The sequence below is a fragment of the Epinephelus lanceolatus genome, chromosome 4 (assembly GCF_041903045.1).
Source record: "Epinephelus lanceolatus isolate andai-2023 chromosome 4, ASM4190304v1, whole genome shotgun sequence".
Classification (NCBI taxonomy): domain Eukaryota; kingdom Metazoa; phylum Chordata; class Actinopteri; order Perciformes; family Serranidae; genus Epinephelus; species Epinephelus lanceolatus.
This window is the reverse complement of record NC_135737.1, coordinates 6339982-6360438: the sequence shown is the minus strand read 5'-3', so window position 1 is coordinate 6360438 and position 20457 is coordinate 6339982. Positions and strand designations below refer to the sequence as shown.

The following is a 20457-nucleotide window of genomic DNA, read 5'->3' as shown; positions in this document are numbered from 1 at the left end:
TTAACCACAGACCTTATTTGAGGCATTTTACCAAAATCCCATTCAAAAAACGTATTGACTTTTAGACGAGAGAACCGGAAATAGGGCTGCACGATTAATCGTAATAAAATTGTGATCTCGATTCATATACATATGCGATCTAATTTTTCAGTGACGGCGATTCTGCCGGCCCCGCCCGTGTCGGGAGTCGCGACATCATCTGCATGAAAACTAGTGCTCCTAACGACACAGCGTTATACCACGTGAAGCAGAGCGACAGCCAGCCGGCAGTTTGGAAAGCAGCGAGACAGGGGAAACACACTGCTCACTGTAGCCTCAGTTTGTGACTCATACAGATCTGCTGGTAAAGTTAACTTAGCAAGCGTGATAAAAAGACGGCAGAGAGGCGATGTTGTGCAAATAAACCAAAGATTTATTAATTTTCTGTAGCAGTAAACACAATGACCGATAAAAAATGTGTTAACTAACTATGCTAAAGCTTTACCAGCTATTCAGGGCTGCTGATGATAACGTTAACATGACAAACCGCAAGGCTACGGCAAGTTAACGTACTGACACTCCTCAGACAGACAGACAGACACACACACACACACATACACACACACACACACCGGACAGCCTCTCAGTCCTTAGCCGCTAACGTTAGCTCATGTACAACACAGGTACTACACAGAAACTTTTACAAAGGGTCATAATGTGCTTCTAGTGACATGCGGACACGGAGAACAGCTGCCTGCTCTCATGGGACAAAGATCCTCTGAGAAAAAAGCCGGATCACTCTGCTCTGTCGCCAGGAACAAACTGGGAGGCAAAGATCCTCTCTGAGGAAGAGGGTTCACTTTGCTGCAGGGTTCACCAAAATGTTTTTTTTGTTTGTTTTTTTCTTTTAATAAATTGAACACACCTTAAAGAACATACAAGATCCTGTAGAGAATTAATATATATAATACAATACGATAAGGAAGAGGATTTTTTATTGGGGATTTATGTAAAAATATACATAGAGACATATAAATAATTATATAATTAAAGATATGTAGGCTATGTTAGGTGAATACTCCTGTCAAATGCATGGTGTTGAAACGTTTAATTTTGACTTAATTCCAGGCCCGGAATACCTACCTCAGAAAAATGTTGTTCAACATTGATATTATTGTTAAAATTGTTCAAAAGCTGTAAGTGAAGACAAGAGAATAAAGCTAAAACAGGAGTGTTCCCTCTCTGCTGACCAGAGTTTATGTGCCTTGTGTCTCTTGTATCAGGCACAATCATAGGTTTTGTTATTTAATGATATTTTTTTATTATTTATTTATAATTTTTGTTAATTTTCCTTTTGTATCAGGAAATAAGCACAATATATCTTTATGTTGAAGAAAATCGTGACAGAATCGTGATCTCAATTATAAGCCAAAAAATCGTGATTCTCATTTTTTCCAGAATCGTGCAGCCCTAACCGGAAGTGCTAAAAGCGCTAATGGAGTTCTGGGTTTACTGGCACACTCTATACCCGCCGCCAGTAACTGCATGAAGACTAGCGGAGAGTTTAGGTAGGTGGATTATGGTGAGGCAGTTAGCTAGAGGGGCGCACTCATATGCTGTTTTAAGCTGTGGCCTGTGCTCCGGGGTAGCCTGCACTGTTCATTGCATTGCTTTCATATAGGCCTACTGGTAAAAAAAATAAGTAAATATGGCAAATGTGGAGGATTTTTTTTTTGCTTCTCTGTCAGAGGTGTTTTTAGATCAGTGTACAAAAGATCAACTGTTAAGAATAGAGTACTATGACACTGATATTGGTGACAAACGTCTAAAAGAAAGAGTAAGGTCATTTTGAAATTAAATTTATTTGAAAAAAAGATCTTGACTGAGGATCCGTCAGCTATTTCTCCTGGCTCTATGTTGTTTCCGCCCTCAGTAGCAACAGGTTTGACATTTGAGCAGCAAAAAGAGTTGCTCATGTTACAACTTGACCGTGATAAATTTAAAATAAAAGCAGAGCTGGAGATGGAATTGGCTGTGGAGAGGATGCGTCAAATTGAACAGAACAGGGCAAATTGGAAATGGAGCAGTCTAAACTGGCACTAATTAAGGAAGGCAAGCTTTCAGCTGTGGGTGAGTTGAGCAGGAAGTCTCCCCTCTCTGAGCAGTCTCTTGATAGTTTTGAGGTCTTGGGAAATTTACGTCTTCTGTGGAAGTTTTGTGAAAAAGATTCAGTCTTTTTTTTCTTTGAGCGCGTCGCTGATGCGCATAATTGGCCGGATCCAGCGCGCATGCTGATGCTTCAGTGTGTGCTGATGGGCAGAGCGCAGGAGGCCTGTTTAGCGCTAACTGACGCAGATGGTCAAAAATATTCTATGGTGCATTCAGCTGTCATTAGGGCTTATGAGTTGATTCCAGAAGCCTATAGGCAACGATTTAGCACCTGGAAAAAATGAGAGAAGCAGAGTCATCTGGAGTTTGCACGTGATCTGACCACTCATTTTATGCGTTTGTGTGCTGCCTCAGACATTGATGATTTTGAGGATCTGTGTGAACTTGCTGTTTTAGAACAATTTAAAAATTCACTTCCAGTGCGTGTGGCAACCTACATCAGTGAGCAGAAAGCACAAAACGCAGCTGAAGCGGCGGCTCTTGCTGATGATTATGTGTTAACTCAGAGGCAGTTTTGGGGAGCCCTGGGTTAGCAATAGTAACAGGGACAATGGTGGTGCGGAGTCATTTAGCTGGCATGCTAAAAACTTTCAAGTTGAGAGTAAAGGTAGCAGTAATCTGCCATTCAGAAAAGGTGTGTAACTACTGTCACAAACGGGGACACTGGAAAGCAGACTGTCATTGGCTAAAATCTAAGTCTAAAAGTACCTTCGATGCCCAGGTGAAAGGGGTTGCTTTGGCTGCGCCCGCTCCTCAGGTTGTCACCTCTGATAGGCATGTTTTGGATTTGCATGATAAAGACTCTTGTCCAGCGGAGTTGGATTCGTACCGGCCGTTTATCACCGAAGGTTTTGTGTCTATGATGGGAGGTGGGATGAATATGCCGGTGACTATTTTGAGGGACACGGGAGCTTTTAATTCTTTCATTCTTTCAACAGAAACAGGCTGCTCCGTTCCTGTTTGTGGGATGGGTTTAAATGTTCTGTGGGCCCCATTGCACAAAGTGATGCTTCAATGTGATTTGTTTCAGGGTGAAGCTGAGGTGGCGTGCGCCCGACGTTGCCAATCCCAGGAGTTTCAGTTATCCTGGGTAACGATTTGGTTGGTGCTCGGGTGTGGCAGGTGTACCCCCGCCGGTGGTGGTGGCGCTGGTGCCACTGGCGAGATTGGAGCCCGATGAAAATGAACGTTATTTCCCCGAGGCTTTTACAGCCTGCGCAGTAACGTGCGCTATGGCGGCTGCAAAGTCCTAGTCTAAAACAGATAAGGGAAGTATTTGTGAAAAATTTCCGTTACCTCTGTCTGACTTTCCTTTGTCGATATCCCGCAGTGATCTGGTTGCAGAGCAGCACTGACCCCTCTCTGGAGGAACTGTTGCAGCAGGTTCGGCCTGAGAGTGAGGTGCGGGACAGTGCTTGTGGTTACTTTCATCAGGACTCATTGCTGGTGAGAAAGTGGGTGCACAGTGGAAGTGTTGTGGGGAATCCAGTGTTTCAGATAGTTTTGCAGTTAAACTGCATCAGTCCATGTTGAAAGTAGCTCATGATGAGTCTGGACACTCCGGGGTGAGAAAAACGTATGATTGGATTTTGAGACACTTTTTTTGGCTCCATATGAAGAGAGATGTTGCAGCGTTTATTAAGACCTGCCATACATGCCAGCTGACTGACAAACCTAACCAGACACTAAAACCTGTGCCACTGTGTCCCATACCTGCAGTCAGCCAGCCGTTTGAATATTTGATAGTGGACTGCGTGGGTCCGCTGCCTCGCTCTAAGTCCGGTGCAAATTTTCTTTTGACTGTTAAGTGCCAGAGTACCTGCTATCCTGCCGCGTATCCACTGCACACAATAACTAGGAGCTCTATAGTGCGAGCGCTCTCCCAGTTAATATCCATATTTGGCATTCCAAAAGTTTCAAACTTTTCTTCTCACATGTTTTTCACAGGTGTTGAAGCAACTCCGTGTCCAGCACAATCACACAATCAAAGCTTGGCTTATCATGCTCAGAGTCAGGGGACGTTGGAGCACTTCCACCAAACCCTAAAGTTCATCCTGCGCACATACTGCACAGAGTCAGGTAAAGACTGGGAAGAGGGTTTGCCCTGGTTGATGCTTGCGGTGAGGGAGGTGACACAAGAGAGTACAGGGTTCAGCCTAATTAGTCTTTGCACACACGGTAAGGGGTCCTTTGTCTGCACTGTCTGGTAACTGGGTGAAACCGCAACCTCCTAAAAACTTGATCGATTACATTAATGGGTTTCGACACGGACTATACACAGCTGGGGAGTTGGCTAAGGAGAAGCTGGCATCAGCTCAGGGTAAAATGAAGCACTTGTATGATTGTGATGCTGAGCGCCGTATTTTTAGTCATGGAGACCAAGTGCTTGCTTTGCTCCCTATTGTTAGTTCACCTTTTCAGGCGAAATTCACTGGTCCACGTACTGTGTTGAAACAAATCTCGGAGCAGAATTATGTGATTTCAACGCCTGGTCATAAGAAGCCAACACAGTTGTGTCATGTAAATTTGCTTAAGCCATATTACGCGTGCCCTTTGGAGCCATCGTCTGTTGGCACGCAGCCAGATATTGGTCGGGCTCATGCAGTGTGTGTGGCTGGTCCAGTGTCAGAGGAGTCTCCTCCTAGTCCGTCGGAGCATGATGGAGACGAATTGAGTACGTCCGACCAAGCCCTGTTGCATAGCCGTCTAAAAAATTCTGAAGCTCTCTGTAACTTAGATAACCTGTAAGCGCACTTGCCAGAGTCTCGCCGGGCAGAGCTGGTTCAGCTGATCTGGGGTTTTCCATGTTTGTTCGGTGTTACACCCGTTCGCACCCACTTAATAGAGCATGATATTGATGCTAGACCTATCAAGCAGAGATTCTATCGGGTAAATGCAGATAAATGTAAGCACTTGGATGCTGAGGTGGATTATATGGTGGAAAACGGGATTGCAGAGCCCTGTTCCTCCAGTTGGCCTTCTCCGTGTTTGCTTGTTCCAAAGTCTGATAATACGAAACGTTTCTGCTCTGACCTCTGTAAAGTGAATAATGTTACTAAACCTGACTCCTTTCCGCTTCCCAGGATGGATGACTGTAAAGATCAGGTTGGCTCGGCGAAGTTTGTCAGTAAATTTGATCTTTTAAAAGGATATTGGCAGGTTCCCTTGTCCCAGCGAGCATGTGAGATAGCCGCTTTTGTGACACCAACTGGTCTTTATTCATACACTGTGATGCCTCTTGGGCTTTGGAATGCAGCAGCTACTTTCCAGCGTCTCATGAACTGCGTTATTGGTGACATGCAAGGGTGTGCGGTTTATTTGGATGATGTAGTTGTTTACTCGGTCCCCTGGGAAACTCATCTGGAACGTATCCGGGAACTGTTCATCCGTTTGGCAGAGGCGACGCTCACGGTTACACTCGCAAAGTGTGAGTTTGCGAGGGCGACCGTGACCTACTTGGGCCGAGTGGTAAGGCAGGCAGGGCCAGGTGCAGCCCGTCGATGCTAAAGTTCAGGCTGTAGAGCAGTATCCAGTCCCAACAACAAAAAAAGAGCTGATGTGTTTCCTTGGTCTTGTTGGTTATTATAGAGGTTTTTGCAGAAACTTTTCAACAGTTGTGGCACCCCTCACTGATTTGCTTAAGGGAAAGGCAAAATTTGTCTGGTTCCCGGTCTGTAACAAACCATTTGAAGAGGTAAAAATGCTTCTTTGCTCTGCTCCTTTCCTGGCTGCCCCGCGTTTTGACAGGCTGTTTAAACTCTATGTGGATGCCAGTCACATTGGTGCAGGGTCTGTCCTCATGCAAACTGTTGACCTGGGGATCAATAAGCCTGTCAGTTTCTTTTCAAAGAAATTTAACTCGTGTCAGTTAAATTATTCAGTCATTGAAAAAGAAGCGTTGGCGTTAATCTTGGCCTTGAAACATTTTGATGTGTATGTTGGTGGCAGTAGTACACCTGTAGTTATCTACACTGACCATAATCCACTGACCTTCCTTAATTCGTTGCAGTGTCCCAACCAAAGGCTGGTCAGACGGTCGCTGTTCCTGCAGTCATACTGTCTGGATATTTGCTATGTGAAGGGGACTGACAACATGGTGGTGGACGCGTTGTCCAGAGTTCCCTAAGTGTGATAATTGTGAACTGTGTTCCTCTCTCTGGTTCTCCTCTTGCCTTCTCCTAGCCTCTTAAATTGCTTCCTAGGTGTACCGGTTGCTGGGGTGGGGAGCTTGGGGCAAGAGATGCTGGACCACCGGAGCAGGCCACTGGTTCACCTCCTGATAGTTGTACCTTATCTGTAAAGCACAACTGGTAATGTATATGAGTTTTGGGGTTCAGTTAATTATTGTTTTGGCATTCAAAAAAAAAAAAAAGTTTATGGTATTTTGGTGCCGGGATTCCCTTTAGGACCCCGTTCTTGTGGAGGGGGGTGTGACGTTCCCCTGGCTTGTGTCCTTTTTTTCATTCTGTTTCTGTGATGCAGCAGGTACCTTGAGGGTGGGGAGCTGATCATTCATTTTAGTTGGAAGCACCTGGGCCCGGTGCTCTCTGCCTATAAGACCCCGCCTTCGGGGCGTCGGTGGCTTAGTGGTAGAGCAGGCGCCACATGTACAAGGCTGTTGCCGCAGCGGCCTAGGTTCAACTCCAGCCTGTGGCCCTTTGCTGCATGTCACTCCCTCTCTCTCCCCCCCCTTCACGCTTGACTGTCCTATCAATTAAAGGCAAAATGCCCCCACCCCCCCAAAAAATATCTAAGATCCCGCCTTGATGGCCAAGAGGCTCTCTTCCTCCCGCATTATTTTGATTTTCAGCCATCCAACATCTCTTCCCTACACCTTACCTTACACTCACATACACTTACATGCACCCACACCACTGATTTTACTGACAATCACATCCCATTGTATTCTTAGTTTGTTTTGGGTTTACGTGTTGCTGACGTGTCATTTATCAGCTGGCCAGCCCAACAGACCTATCAGAATCTGTTGGGCTGGCCACACCACCCGCCGTTGGATGGTCTCTGGAGGAGGGAATCCCATGTGTGCGAGAGGGTGTATGACCAACCGGGACAAGGGGGCATACACCCTCTCGCACACATGGGATTGCTGTGACATCTACTCAAAATTGGTCTATGGAGCAGGAGCACAGCTGTGTTGTTGTTGGACTCTTGTCGGAGCTGGCTTATGCTACGCTATGATTGGCCAGTGTGTGTTCAAGGGGCGGGACTTAGTGAATGACACAATATGAGCCAGCAGCCCGTTAGCTTAGCTTCGTTTTTTGTGCAGATTAAACAAACAAGATTTAACATGCTTTAGAGGTGCTGGAAGGTGCATTTTGTTACCTTTGAACAGAGCCAAGTCAGCGATTTGACCTTGTTTTCAGCCTCAATGCTAAGCTAAGCTAACTGGCTGCTGGTTGTAGTGTCATCTTCAGCTTATCAATCAATCAATCAATCAATCAGTTTTATTTATAAAGCCCAATATCACAGATAACAATTTGCCTCACAGGGCTTTACAGCATACGACATCCCTCTGTCCTTTGGACCCTCACAGCGGATAAGGAAAAACTCCCCCAAAAAACCCCTTTAACGGGGGAAAAAACAGTAGAAACATCAGGAAGAGCAACTGAGGAGGGATCCCTCTTCCAGGACGGACAGACGTGCAATAGATGTCGTACAGAACAGATCAACATGATAAATTAACAGTAATCTGTATGACACAATGAGACAGAAAGAGAGAGAGAGAGAGAGAGATGCAGGTAATGACAGTAGCTTACAACAACATTATTGAAAGTAATAACATTATAGTTATAGTTCTGGCTACTGTGGTACAATATGTTGAAAGTATATATTAATATCTGACAGTATACATGTGTGTCAATAGTCATATGTGTATAATAACAGTAGAAGTATGACTAATGACTAATGATAACAGCAGCAGCAGGAGGCATCTGGCAGGACCAGGGCAGCAGCACAACCACACACGTCACACTGTCCAGGCACCGCTGCGATACTTACTTTCCAAAACATCAAACTTCTAGACATTTGTTATACATTACTGTTGAGATGTGTATTAGATAATATATTTGTATCATAGAAGTATTTGTTGACTATATTTAGTGGATTTATGATGCATGACTGAGGTTGTAATACCTATTCTGTCTACACAGATGTGATTTACAAATGTAAAGGTTTCAGAGGCATTTTTAAAATCCTTTCATACTCTGAAAGTTTCCAAAAATGTTGCACAGTGAGCCAGTATTTTTTTTTTATTTACTGGTATTGAAATTTAGTTTTGAGCTTCACGCTCTTCTTCAACCAAAATACAATGCAAAAACACCTTCAAATACCTACGAGGCCAGGTCACCTGACAAACTTATGTCCTCTGCACATAACATGAGTGTGTGATTAAATCTAGACTTACGGTTGCTAACAGCTAGCAAAAATCCTGGAGTCAACTATTTACTGGTGTTTACCAACCCGCTGGTGCTCTGATCTCAGACTGCTAATACAGCATTAAAGAATAATGACAAGCACAGCCATTCTCACCTTCCTAGTTTATAATATATGTCTTTTACTTACACTGTACCATAAACATTCAACATTCTGTTGTCTTATTTCCAACAGCCCACCATCAACATTTTAGTCCTGTCTCAACAACTAAAACAAAATTTTCATCATAGTTTTTATGATCAAAAATCTATTTTCAGCTTGTCAGCGTCTCGTCTTCATCATGGAATAAAACAAGTTGTTGAGGGACATTTTTTTGTCACAGCTTTCATCAAGGAAGTTAACAATAAGAGAGTTTTGAATGATAATAAACAACTAACTTAATTAAAGTGACAGCCACCCAGATCTTAGACCCTCCGAGAACGAGGAAAAACTCCCATTATAAGGCCAATAAAGGAAGAAACCTCGGGAGGCCCCACTCAAAGAGAGATCCCCCTCCAGGACAATCAGCTGATGGGAGCCACTGTTTCATTGTCTGTGTCAGTCTTCATCACTGGGTCCTCTTCAGCAACCTCATTGTGTGTGACTTGACTATTTCCTGTTTCCATGTTGAAATCCTCACTTTGGATGCTGTAAGTGTCACTGTCAGAGCTGCTGTCAGCAAACTCATCCCACCATTTGAATATCTTGCCACTTGTCTCTTCAGTGTCCTCTTCATCCTCCTCTCTTGCCCTCTTCCTGGATCCTCCAGGCAGAGGGTAGTCTTTGTCTGCACCATGGCTAACTCCAGCCTCAACCAGGGCACTAGTGCTCGCTTCTTCATTTTCATTATTGTTGTCAAAACTCTGTCAGTGTTGTCAACGTTGGCATCTGCATTGTCGTTGTGGATGCTGTCATTGTTGTCCAGGTTCCAACGAAGATGTCGTTGTTGACGTTATCATCGTTGTCCAGGTTTTCAACATCTTGGTTTTCGGTGTTTTCATCATTGTCCAGGTTTTCCTCATCCTGGTTTTCAGCCACCTGGTTTTCACCATTGTCCTGGTTGTCATTGTTGTTATCGTAGTCAGCAACATCTGGGTGCTCAGGTTCCTGAAACCGGTCCAAAATTACAACAAAGCCATTGTGCTCTTCTGCGTGATTCATGTGAAAATGCATCCATGCATGTAGTACTGTTGTATCTTTGTTTCATTGATACAGTAATGCATGTGATATTTATAGTTCATTAATGCAGCAATTCATATAGTTAAAAACGTATGGTTAAAAAGGGGTTAGAATATTACAAAGAAGTCATTAATTTAATTTGGTGTTTTGAGTTAAAGAGTATGAACAGTGACTCATACAGACCACAAGGTGGCAGTAGTGTTCTACACTAGAGTTACAAGTAGGAAAAAAGAGAAGTAAACAGAGGAGAAGAAGTTGCTAGCAGACGAAAGAGACACATTATATGAAACAATTAATGTCGAGCATGTTTCCCTGTTATGCTGCAGTTTGTTCAGTAAAATGTTGAACGAAGAACATGAGCGTCCGGTCATCTTTTTGTAGAAGTTACAGCTAAGTCTCCACAAGTACCACATGAGGTTCATCGGCTGGTGGGTACTCTCCTCTTGGAAAAAAATGCTGTCAATTCGGGCCTTCAAGATGAGGTAGAGAATTGTTGCAGTTACTATTCATTGAATTAAACTGTATATCAGCTAAGTGTGCACCAGCTGGAACGACACCAAAGATGGTGCTTGTTTGCACCTGTCACACGTCGAGTCTAGTTTAGGATTAATTTTCGCCAGTTTCTCTTTCGTGTAGTGAAGGTGATGGACCACTTTAAATTGAATAACACAATGTCTCGTGCATATCGAAGATGAATGTATCCTTTTAATGATATGATCCCAAATTTCCTCTGAGATAGCCATCTTCATATCACTCTCCCACCGATTTTTAAGAGGTTCAAATGGTACTTGGTCAAGAGCCTGATTTTTTTGCAATAGGGGTACTAATGGGAGGATCTTTCAATTTGAAAGCCTGTCTAAATTGTTTCCAAATCTTAATAGACCCACATATAATTGGTTAGTAGTGAATCTGGATATAGGGTGAGCCCAAGGAAGTGTTGAGCAGAGGAGAGAGTGTAAAGATGTATGAGAGACAGATGATGCTTATTGGGCTAACATGGAATTTTGGTGCCTGCGGACTTGGACTGCCAGTAGGACAGTGCCCTTACATTACAGGACCAACAATAATGTTGGAAGTTTGGTAAGGCCATTCCGCCAGCTGCACAGGGTTTCTGATGGACAGTTTTGTGTCTCCGAGGTGTTTTGCCTGGTGAATGGTACTTTAATGTATTGTGATGCTTACGTGTGATTGCATTTCTTTCACATTGGAGACAAACTTGCAGCACATTTCCTTCGCAATGTGGCTGAGTATTTCTGAGCAGGCATGGTCAGATTTGTTTTGGTTTTTTTGCCACCTTTAGTGCCATTAAGCTCCTGCAATGTTATGAGGGTGTTGAGCTTTTGTACGACAGCCCCTCTTTTGCCACGGTGCACTCCATTCTAAATGAGATTGTTGTTTTCTGGAGTAAGTCAGCCTGTAAATCAATGAAGCTGTCTGGGAGGGTTTCTTTCCCTTTGACTAGGCTATTTCCATTGATCTTGTGTGGGCTTGGCTGTCTCTGTTTGTAGGCCTATATCTTTTTTGTAGCCTCCTTGCATCAGAAGCAGTAACTTCACCAATAATCCATTCTTCCACAAGGTGTATATCAGGTCTTTTTCTGAGAGCAGCAAACTCTTTGCTTTTCCTGCATTCTCACTTTCCAGCCTTAGCATCAAGCCAAAGCCCCAGAGCTGTTCTAACCTGTTGGATGTACAGTAAGTATCAGCACAGATAGGAGTCATTTTACAGGCTAAGAAAGTTGATGAAACTCTTTAATGCCTTGCAAAAAGGTATGGTCAAAAAATATGTTACTCTGAGATCTTTGTCTTCAAATTCTCTTTCTCTCTGTGTCACACTGATGTCTTTCAATATGAGGAGGTAGAGTTCCACTTCCTGTGCTGATTCGGCACGGTTAGATTGGTAGCTTTGTCAGCAAGGTCTGGCAGGTTTGTCTGCCGTGTTGCATTTTAGGGGGCATCTGGAGGATAAGGAAAATGTCACCAGTGAGACAGCAGTGTTGTAGCAGAGGCTACCTTAGCACTGATACATCATTTCAGGTATTCAGTGTGTTTTCAACCATTTCAGCAACACTGAATGAAGTAGAAGAGAGTCTGCAAGGGAGCCCTCCCTTCCACTTCTCAAAGCACAGCTAAGATCGTCTGCACTCTCTCATGGATTGGTTGTTGGATGGCAGAGTTTGCCTGTAGTAGCTGAAATAGCAAAGGGTAAGAAATGTGGCACAGTATTCGTGCGTGTGTAATATATCTGCCACTGAATGAAAATCTCTTTTTCTGTCCAAGTTAAGTGAACTGCGGGTCCCTCCAAGACTGCTTGATTGTGTATGTTTTTGTTTTATAAGCCTCATTTCTGATGTTTTATACTCTAATTCCTGCTAATATTTTCCCTGCATCCATCTCATCCCTCTATCTTGGCTGTGTTTGTGACATATGTTGTCGATCAGACTCCTGAGCCAGTAACTTCCCTGACACATGAAAACCGATTAGAGATTACCCCTGCTCTCCCTTTACACTTTGCAATATTAAGTTGCATTTTGTGTTCAGTGACAACATATCATTTTTATCTGCTGTTGAATGGTGAACAGGGGTCACCTCCGGGAGGAGGGTGGCAGGCTGAAAAGGTCACAAGTTGGGAAATAGTCATAGCAGTGCCAGGAAATATATGCTGAAAGGGCAGCAGCTGGCCTCTGCAACTGGAGACACGACTGTATGTGTCAATGTCAGGGAGAAAAAATAGTGTTGTATGTTGTTTCTGTGGTACTGTCAGCTCTCTTTTCACTGACTACAAGGATACAAGGTGGCTCATGTCCTCTTCTCAAAGTGTTAGAGTGACCGTAGGAGCTCAGTTGATTTAAGATGTTTCCCTTCACACAAAATATAAACTCCATTTAGACATGATTGATTTTCTAGGGGGTGTTGGGTAATAAATACTTGTCTTGTTCCTTGGTACAGTTGAACTTGAAAAAGCTTACTGTTTACCCTAAAAAAATAATAAAATAAAATCCCTAAAATTAAATCCATAATGTTAAGTCTGACACTAAATGTCTTCTGTGATCCTGTTATCCAGTTTTCTGTGTTAAAAATTGTTGTTAGCCATCCACTAGCAGTCCATCATGTTTGTTGATCCTTGACCAATCAGAGCCTCAATTCCTGACTTGTAAACCAATTAGAGACTGTGTTACTGACTGTTATGTCAGCTCTGATCTCAAATGCACATGTGATTAGTCCAGACTTTACACAGGATAGTGACATAATAAATGTTGTCTTTTTATGCCTCTGTGCCAGCGAAAGCCGTAGTTGGAGGTGTTCAGGTTTTTCAGTCCTTCCATGCCATTTTTGTGAATGTGATATCTCAAGGGAATTGAGGGAATTTCTTTAAATTCATTAAAAAGCTTAGATTAGATTTTGTTGGTCAAAGGTCAAGGTCACTGTGACCTCACAAAACATGTTTTTGGCCAGAACTTGAGAATTCATGGTTAATTATGAAAAAAATTCAACAAATGTCTAACGGGATATAATAATGAAGTATAGACATTTTATATCCAAAAGGTCAAAGGTCAGCTTCGCTGTAACATCATAATGTGCTGCCAAAATGCTTCTCTGGCAAACATCATAACTCAGGAAAAGAAATTAAGACATTTGGTCACATAATGAATTGGTGACACTATTCTTGGGTGTCCACGTTGAAACTGTGCTGATTGTGATAATAATAATAATTATAATAATAATAATTAGGGATGCACCGAATATATTCGGCCGAATATTGCAAAAAAACACACAGGGTTCAACGCTAAGGTTTTTTTTCACTTGCCCAGTCGGGCAAGTTGGTCAGAGATCTACTTGCCCAAAGTCAGTTTTTACTTGCCCTATAAAAATTGTTTAATTTAAGCGGCTATCAAATAACAAAGACTGCAGTTATTTTTATGTTATGTAATCTTTATTCACACTGTTTTTATTAATTAAAACAACATATGTCATGTATTGTAGCTTAATTCCTACACAAAATATGACAGTGTCAGGCTTAAAGTGAAAAATTTGTCAATCGTTCTCTGTCTATAATTTTGGGCCCTACTTGAGCCATGCCCACCTCTATTTATTTTTCACCCCTCTCTCCAGTTCTGCTGTATTAACACTGGGTTTAATATATTTTGCTTCCATCTTTCTGACCTGCTCTACTCTACTTCAATGCTACTTAGCTCTCTCTCTACTCTACCAGTAGACTACCACATCCACCTGTTGCACAAAACACACACAGCAGTGTTTCCCCTAGGATGGAGTTGTAGCAGTGGAGGTGAAGCACACGCATGAAAAATAGTTTTCACATGCGTTAAACTTTTTTGTATGCTTGCAAAGCACAGCCTGCTGGGATGTTTCTATGTATCTACTGGCACCAGAAGGGCTCTTTAGGACTAAGTACATACAGTACATGTGTGCACAGTAATGAGCAGGTGAAATGTCTGTCTAGCTTACATATGAGGTGTCTCAAGATTTAGGAAAATGCAATTTTATTGAATATAATAAAGTAAAAAGTCACTTGACATGCTGCTGTTTTGTGCTATGACCTATTTAAGTGTTGGAAGTTGTTATTTACGTGACAACGCCTGAACGCAACACAAGCTCAGCATGAGTGCCGTGCTGAGCTGCTCGTCTGTGCATAACAGCAGTCTGTTGATGGTTATTTAGGCTACACACTGTCCATTTCAATAACTTTGTAAGCTGACAAACTGCACCGGGCTCGGGGTCAGGTTTGGTCAGGAAAATGCGGCCCGAGCCGCTCTAGCGTGCTCACCTGTGTGTGTGGCGGAACTCCGGCGTGCGCAATACAGAGAGCAGAGGAGAATTGTTAATGCGTGACCATGTAGAGACAGAAATGACACGATGACATAACACCATAAATAGTATATTGTTATGTTATTATATGAAGCGTCCGTCGCGCAAAATAATATCAATGGGGGCTGTGGGCAGGACATTGTTACACAGCGTGTGCTTGTGACTTCAGGCTGAGAGACCGCTGCACCAGAGCAGAAGGAGCACGTTTTAATATACATTTATTTTATCAATTAGTTATTAACTTTTGCTATTTTTAGCAACTTGCCCGATTGGGCAAGTGAGTTGTTAGTTTACATGCCCGACCTTGAGTTTTACTTGCCCCGGGCAATCAGGCAATCGTTATTGTTGAGCCCTGACACACATTGGGTATTCGGTGGAATAAGTGAAAAGCAAGGCCGAATAATAGCGGCGTGTTTTGATAACGCAATCAAACAGAGTGTGGTGATGGACGGAGTAAAATGTCGGCAGTGTGGCGATATTTTACTCCGTCCATCACCGCACTCGCATTTGCGACTAAAAATAGTTTTGTGTGAGCAAAATAAATCATTCAGCATGCTGTGCAAGTACAGATTTCAACCAGCATCAATCCCGCCGATTGTGGGTTGAACGGGGGTCACAGACACAGACAGGAATACGTATTCCTGTCAAATACGGCGGCCATAGTGCTCCGCGGCACAAGATAAGGCTTACCGGCGACGGAAAAGTCCGGGTCCAATACTGTCCTCTTCTTGGCGTCATGACTGCCCAAAAGTACCTGGACGGCCGAGCCGTGGCAGCACAGAGGTATGTGACGTATCAGAGGAGAAACGAGCCGTTCACATTTCTCTCTCTGTGTCAGGTAACGGCCCACAAACCTCACCGCACTTTAGGGACTGTTCTTAACTTATGAAGGGACTTGTCAGGGGAGGAGGGTGGCTGGTTGATTTTTATTTAATTTATTTATTTTATTTTGATCCCCCCCTATGTTAATCACTGATTGATGCTGTTTTTGAAGTATGAATAAGTCAATAAGTAATTTATTCCATTGAAATATCATTGATGTATTATAGAAAAGTGATTTATCTTTTTATAAATGACAAAAGGCACATCTGCCTCATTTTTGCTGTGGTATCGTGATACTACTCAGAACCGTGATACTTTCACTGGTATTGTACTGTGGGTCCCAATTTTGGTACCGTGACAACACTAATCTGGAGGGGGTTCATCTGCAAAAACTAATGAAAAACTAAACAACGATATTCGGTACTCGGTATTCGGCCAAGCGTTTAATTTTATTCGGCTTAGGCCACAAATTTTCATTGCGGTGCATCCCTAATAATAATAATAATAATGATCTTTATTTATGAAGCACTTTTCAAAAAAGAGTTACAAAGTGCTTTACATGTCAACAACTAATACAGACAAGACATGAAATCAACAGCTTTTAAAAGAACTGATGAAACCCTGGTATATAAAAACTGAAGAATTGAAACACAGTTTAATTGAACTTAAAAGTCAAGAATAATCAGGAAAGGCTTTCCGATAAAAGTATGTTTTAAGTAGAGACTTGAAAGAGATCACTGACTCAGCCGACCTGATTTCCTTGGGCAGATTGTTCTGGAGCCCTGACAGCAAATGCTCTGTCCCCTATAGTTGTCAGCCAGGCGTCTGGAACAGACAAAAGTCCTATGCTGCTGGAAGACCTCAAAGTATGCCCTAGCGTGTATGGCTCCACGTTCGTGGAGGCATAAGGCCCGTTTCCACTTAAGAAGTTCCTGGTACTATTTAAGGGGCAGGAACTACTACAGGAACGTCCTCTCGCTCGGCCCTCTCAACTGCCGTGTCTCCACTGAGAGCGGAGTCGGAGGAAGGTTCCTGTAAAGTTACCTGGCTCTGGATGTGACATAATCGTTATGCGACCATTTTGACCGGGGCGACGTAGGGACGCCGTTAGCCGATAGCGGTGTCTGTAATAACTCACGAAGTGGCCCGGGGAAAAATATTTTTTCCAGCGGATGTCTTAGTTACAACATGATTGAGCTAACTGGAGTAGTTTCATGTCGTATCTGACAACGGGAGGCTTTTAACAGATGACGTCCTGATGTTAGCTTTGCTGCTGCTGTTAGCTGTCCCTGTCAGCTGATGCTTTCTAGACATCGTGATTTCCCAAAACTGAATAAATACCACACATAGCAACACAAAACTGCTTTGCTAGCTCAATCATGTTGTAACTAAGATATCCGCTGGAAAAAATATTTTTTTCACAGACCGATTATTGAGTTTGTTTACATGGCAGTGGAAGCTATGAACGAGCTAACTCTCGTCTGCTGAGTTTTAAAAATGCCGGCTATTTTGTTGCTTTCTGTTGACGTCACATCCCCCCCTTGAGTATATCCAATCAGCACCAAGTAACCCCCAAGCCCCAGCCAGGACTTTTTCGGGGCCGTTTTGAGTGCCTACTCCGAGGCAGGGACTTGTTTAGCCCCTGTAAAAGTTCCGGAACTCTGTCCTTCGGGGGTGGTTCCTGCGGTGGAGACACGCACCAACGGCCCCGGCCCCGTAAAATTACCCCGAAGTTCCTGCGGTGGAAACGGGCCTATACAACCATGAAGCAGTAATTCTTCATCACAAAATCTTCTCATTGTTCAACAAATGTATCACATTAAGGCAAACTTTTCTTGTTATCTCGTAAGTTGGTATGTTGTTATTGAAGAATCTTCTTTATGGTGTTAAAACAAGAAATAGATCAATCATTACCTGAAGAGACATGTGGAAATCATACATGATTGATAAACATATAACATGATCTAGGCATGCGGCCAGGGTGGTTTATATATTATGGCTGTGGGTTTCTTTTGTTCTGTTACCTTTATGTGTAATCATGTTGTATCAGTTATTGTCAGTGACTGTGCTATAACTTGGTACTGGTCTACTCACTGTGGCATCCAAGACTGAAAAACAGTGAGGATATAGGTAGAATTTCCTTAGTTTGGGTGACAGAAGTAGAAAGCTGTAATGAAGTGTGACGCTGTGAAAGGACATGAGTGTGTGAATACACTTGCACTGTCCTGAGCTCAGTGTTTTCTTTCTAGCTGCCTGTGTTAGTGTGATTGATCGACATTGTTAGGAAGCCTGCCAGGTGTGAGGCGTGGCCATGCATATCCATGGACTTGCTGCTGCTATACTTAAGGTTGTTACAGTTTCAATCACAGCCTCACATGACTCTGTCTCCTGTCCTTCTGTCCTTTACAGGAAATGTCTTTGTGGTGAGCCTAGCCTTCGCTGACTTGGTGGTTGCATTCTACCCCTACCCTATGGTGTTGTACGCCATCTTCCATGATGGCTGGTCACTCGGTGAAACCCAGTGCAAGGTGAGCTGTTACTGTATATCCAATGCTGTCTTGGTTTTAGAGAATATTTTTTATTCTTTAAGTTAAAGGATGTTGAACAACCTTAATCTTATTTCTGCAGTTCAGCTCAAGTCAGGTGAACTCTATTTATGTACTCTAAAGTCACAAATCACTAATTTGCCACAAAGTACAATCTGCGTTTTTTTACCACAACCTCTGCCCTTGATTCAGATTAAGGAAAACTTAAACAGGAAAAAACAGGAAGAGACCTCAGGAAGAGCAACCGAGGAGGGGTACATCTTTCAGGACAGACCAACAGGCGATACATGTCATGTATACAGAATAGACACAAATAACAATCTGAGGAAATATCAATATTAGGTAGATAGATTGCAAACGTATACAGTAAGCTATATATGATGAATATGCACCCGGGAAGACGTCACGTAACTTCAGGCCATAACAGAAAGGACCTGAGCTACATAACCTCCAGGATACCTTTCATACAGAGGGAGAGGAGACGAGACATGAGGCTGAGCTAGACAGCTCCCTTCAGCTGACTTCCTCTCCTGTCTCCTCCAGTGTTTTCAGTCATGCCAACAATGTGTGTCGTTCCTTCCCTGTCTTGTCATTTGTCAGTTATGTTTTTAAATCAGGTTTGTTTAATTCAAGGTTTTAATCTTCATTTCTTTTTAAACATCCCTCTTGCAAAAGGAACTTTGACTTTACTGTGTTTTTTGCTCTGATGTCATGCTTAACTTTTATGTACCAAAGCCTGACATATATCTCTGTAAGACTGAAACATTGCTTCATAAAATTAAAATTAAAGTGGAACCACACCAGTTTTTTGCTTTAACTTATCAGTATGAAGTAAATGTTGATTGCACATCATGATAGCTATAGAACAATGACACCTTCTGCTTTTAGATTGGTCCCCTAAAAGCCTTGCTTTCACTGTGCAATTCTGTCTGCCAGTGGGTACCATACACTGGGAAAATGAAGGTTTGACTTACTACACAAAGGAAGTGTGTTAACCATTGCGCAACCAAACCAGTAAGGGGACTGCGCTTTTGTTTTCCCTGGTAGCTATTTCCAGTTACCAAAGAGTATGAATAACCCCTTTTAAACCCTGATCACACAGAAAGTGTTTTAGCAGCTTTTTGTCATTGTTTTTAATGAGAATGAAGCTTTATGCTCGCTGTTTCTGCGTTGCTATGCTCTGCGCTCTAGGTGCTTGGAATTTTGGCTGGAGCGCTCTGAATTCATCAAGTTAAAAAAAAACTTCATCTCAGAGCGAAAAAGTGTGCCACATCTGCAATTCTTTTTTTTCTTCATTGTCCAATTGGATGATTTGAGAGGCAGGCCTTCTGTGGTGATCATCAACAAGTTTACAACAAACTATTTACTGACAGCCTCTCACCCTCAACCTGAGCTAGAGCAAGTACCCACTGTCTCTCCATTTTAGGAACTAGCTACTATTTACTGTGAACATAAGTAGGTAGTGCTAGACTAATTAAACGATATATTGACTATACAGGAGGGTTAGATAAGGGTAAGTAGGTGATGAGTTGGTTGCCTGGCAATAATTTAAGGCCCAGCAAGCATTTTTTTTACAGCAGCATTCAATTTAGAAAAAAAAAAGGGCAGTGCGTTGTACCTCGCATTTTGCAATCTGTAAAACGCTTTCTTTGTGATCAGGGCCTTATACTTAATCTTCAAGGTGGGAATTTCACACTGTTATTCCACCTTGCAGCACTGTATAAAGATAGAATCGCAGAATGGGGGGACAGAGTTGTCTCACCTTTAAGCCAGCATTGGAGGTAGTAACAGCACCAAAACGATATCTGTATAAATGGGACAGCCAGCAGGTTGGAGATTTAAAAAACAGCTGATAGCAGTTAGCACTTAACTCAAAGAACTCAAAAATGTCCTCAAATTTGGAAAACAATGAGGTCCAGGAGCTCCTTATCCTCACACTAGAGACTGACGCTGTTTTGTTATATGTCACGCCCGTCTTGGCTCTTTTGTTTCTGCAGTGCCAGCATGCTTCAGACAGTGAAGCAGACTGATGCCACCATTGTTTGGCTCTGTGTAAAAATGCAAAGGAGGCATAAAAAAGGGACTTCGTAGCAACCCTATAGCATGGTCTCTGTGTAAAAAGGGCTAGTGTAAGTTCTTTGCAGTTAGTGGAAGTGGTGGATGGTGGAACAACCGAAGTAAGTGTGAAAACTGGTGGTTGGTAGCCTCTGCAGAAAACAGGAGGTGATTTGGTTGTCTTTGCAACAGCAGCGGCAACAATATAATCACTTGGAAATGCTGGGGATGATTTGATGACAAAAGCACTGTGTCCGTTAAGGTAGAAAAGCACTATATAAGTGCAGTCCATTACCATTTGTGTTCAGCAGTCTTCACTGCCATCTTCTTGACATCATGACTTCATGACATTGGCACTGCCTGAGTGCCTGAGTAATGGAGATCGTAATAATACTATATATATTTATTAGGTGTCCAAGCAGCAGGACTCACTGCTGAAGCCTTGTTGTTTT

General features: G+C 42.8%; 1 protein-coding gene across 1 annotated transcript in view; it reads left to right on the top strand.

The window, feature by feature from the left end:
* LOC117260343 (melatonin receptor type 1B-like) overlaps nucleotides 1-20457 on the top strand; it is a 155432-nt gene that overhangs the window by 124605 nt on the left and 10370 nt on the right. Inside the window, exon 2 of the mRNA XM_033632333.2 lies at nucleotides 17814-17932. Coding sequence (XP_033488224.1) covers nucleotides 17814-17932 — 119 coding nt within the window. The remainder of the gene's footprint in view (nucleotides 1-17813; nucleotides 17933-20457) is intronic.